This window comes from Malus domestica, chromosome 04 (genome assembly GCF_042453785.1).
Source record: "Malus domestica chromosome 04, GDT2T_hap1".
Taxonomy (NCBI): Eukaryota; Viridiplantae; Streptophyta; class Magnoliopsida; order Rosales; family Rosaceae; genus Malus; species Malus domestica.
The window spans coordinates 2,699,439-2,702,528 of record NC_091664.1 but is presented as its reverse complement, the minus strand read 5'-3'; the positions used below and the strand labels follow the sequence as shown (position 1 = coordinate 2,702,528).

The 3,090-nt window shown below is 35.4% G+C and overlaps 1 protein-coding gene across 1 annotated transcript; it reads right to left on the bottom strand.

Annotated features, from left to right (window-relative positions):
- Positions 1-497: 497 nt before the first annotated feature.
- On the bottom strand, positions 498-2,158 carry LOC114824593 (uncharacterized). The gene is made up of 2 exons (XM_029101761.1): positions 2,024-2,158; positions 498-713 (listed from the first exon to the last, which is right to left on the bottom strand). Exons 1-2 carry the CDS (start codon positions 2,156-2,158, stop codon positions 498-500), a joined length of 351 nt encoding a protein of 116 aa, XP_028957594.1.
- Between the last annotated feature and the right edge of the window lie 932 nt (positions 2,159-3,090).

Genomic DNA, 3,090 nt, shown 5'->3' with positions numbered 1-3,090 from the left:
CTCAATACTCTAAGTGTTTTAATTGTTAAATCTTTGTTTAAAAATATAAAAATTCAGATCTAACTATTAAAACACCGAAAACAGTACTCAGTCCAAGCATTTTTGATCCGCCATAACCCATCAGACCAGACTTTACTATGCAAAAACCTTGAACACTGTAGCTTAAAAGGCTAGAAATAGACAACCTTCAGAATATAATAATACAGGTTACACAATCCTTAAATACAAAACATAAGAGGGGATTCTGCACCGATTACAAACTCCTAATCAAAAGCAGAACTAGAAGGGCTAAGCATACAATTAAGGTGACTTTAACTCGTCTGTTAAGCATCTCCTAGCTCTAGTTTTGTTAAAAAAATTGTAACCGACTCTATTTGTACATATCGCCGTTCGCAACTACTGTTTTTGGTGCCTGACACGCCATGATCACTGCAACACATAGTAGTATTATCTTCTGCATTGAGCTGCGTGTACTTTTTGGAGGAGCCCTTGCAAAGCTAGACTTGGTATTTGATGGCATTGAGCTCCAGTTTTCGTGGTGCGGCTTTACCAAGATCAATGCCACAAACGTCAGAGAGCCTAACCAGGTAGAGCAACACATCTGAGAGCTCTTCCCCCAGGTGTTGCTTCTCTTCCTCTTTCCAGTATGGCAGTCCTCTTGGAACCTCTCTTTTCCACTGAAATATCTCTGATAGCTCTCCCACTGCTCCCACCTGAATGCAAATTATACACCAAATTGGGAAAGGAAAATAGGGGATCTCTGACCAAGTTATAATGCTTAGAATCTCATGAGTAATCACATCAAAGTAGGGTCTTTAATTGTGTGTAGAATCTATAGACAGAGATTGACTTATCGACACCTGGATCACAGTCTAATCTTGAATGAATAATAGAATGCCGTGTATTTTAAATGTCCCACAAGGCATCTCGTTATTGTCTCAATGCACAGTGATGTACCGAGGTGTAGGAAAGTTTCTCTCAAATATAGGCACTCATTTACCAAGATGCATACTTGGAGTTCTAAAATTAATATTGGATAACCAGTACATTTATCTTTATATTTACTATAACCTTTTGATCCAACTCTATTTGGGGTCTTCTTCCCTTTTCGTGGTTGAGTTCACATATGAAAAAGAACAATGATAAAACACAAACAGTGATAGACAAGCTATTCAATCAGTTGTACACATGTCTTCTTTCTTCTTTTTCCCTTTTGGTTCTTCCATTTTCTGCACTTACAATTCATTGATGGGAACCAAACATCTGAGAAAATATAAACTCAACAACCAAAACCCAGAATTATAAATCCAAGAAGATAATTGAAAGTTTCTACATTTGCCATCCATATCATTTCCTGTATAGTTGGAGAACAGAAACTAGATCTTAGTATTTCATTGATTAATTCAGTATTATATTTTCAAACTCAAACAAACGCAGAGTACTCATGTCAAATATTACCAAGAAAAGAGAGATTTTTGTATCTATGTCAAGAATCAAACAAAAAATCCCACCCAAAGTAAAAATCAATAACAATAATAAAAATGTTCAACAAAAATACTCTTAAAAGGCGGTCAAAGGTCGTTCACCTGACAATTTAATAAGATTTTTTTCACGGAATGACCAAAATAATTTACAGTGGACAAAATCATGGTTTCATTATCATTATGCAATGTCAGAGACCATTTTAGATTAAAAAAATAATAATAAAAATGGATAATGCTAGGGAGAATAAGTTTGCAAACAAAATTTGCAAATTAAATGATATGTCACTAACAGGAATGAGCAAATTTATCAACGCTTAAGTAATAATTGAATCATCAACTTCGATGTCATTTAGTTTACAAAATTTTGTCTATAAATTTAATCTCCCTAACTTTACTCAATAAAAAATAAGAGAATAATAGATAATGGGTACGTGGACAAACAATCATAGAAGCAGAAACAACGGCTGTAAGCAAGTTTTACTAAGATTTCACAAATGGGTACTGAACTGATGTTAGGGTCTTGAAGTTGTACAAATTACCAGAGCCAAAAGCAGATTTCTAGGGCTATGAAAATGTTCCCAGTCTCTCTCCCTTGAAAACTCAGCCATTTTCTTCTTCAGCTCCTGCAGGGTAACAGCTTCTCCTTCTGCAACTCCAACTCCAACTCCAGCCATATCTCCAACCGCAGAATAATCACCAAACCCTCAAACTTTCACAGGCTCACAGTCAGTCTCAAACTCTCCTGTGGAGGTGGCTGGTCTATTTTCATCACAAACAGGACCTTATAAGACTGGCTACCGGATTTTGCCGGTTCCATCCTGGGGGATTTTGATTTTGATTTGACAGGCACGCGCCGGTTTGCTGGTAGGGATTTGGAGGGACTAAATGTTGTTGGTAAGGAATATCCCCGATGGACATTTTTGAAAAACCGTATCGTGCAAAAATGGAATGATGGGAGATCCTTTGGCTTCGGATGTGGATGGACTCGCGATCACTCAAACACTAACATCAAGTTGATATCATGCGTGTGCAATGGTGCGACACGATTATCAGTCTCTCTTATTTTCATGATGAATAATGTTACGTAGACTAATCTTTTGAGTAATATTAGTTAAATTAAATTTGTAGACTATGAGCCCGTTTACAAATGTTTTTAAAATAATTGAATGGGTTTTTTGTGAAAGTGTTTCTAGGTTTCAAAAGCACTTAAAGTGCTTTTTGCAAGAAGCACTAGTTATGTGCTTCTTGCAGAAAGCAACAGTTATGTGTTTCTAGCATAAAGTACCAATTATGTGTTTATTGCAGGAAGCACCAGTTATGTGCTTCTTGCAGAATTTGCAGAAAACACTTCAAGTACTTTTTCAAGATTCACTTGCACTTTTACTAAGAATTGGTTAAAAAAACTCTCTTCAAAAGTGATTTCAGTCATTTTAAAAACACTTCCAAAAAAGTCCTAAATTTGTGAACTAAATGATGTGTTACTAATAAAAAATAAGCACGTTAATCAACACTTAAGTAATAATTTAATCATCAACTTTCATGTTATTTAGTTTATAAAATTTAGACTATATATTTAATCTCCTTAGCATTACTGTATCGTGCAAAA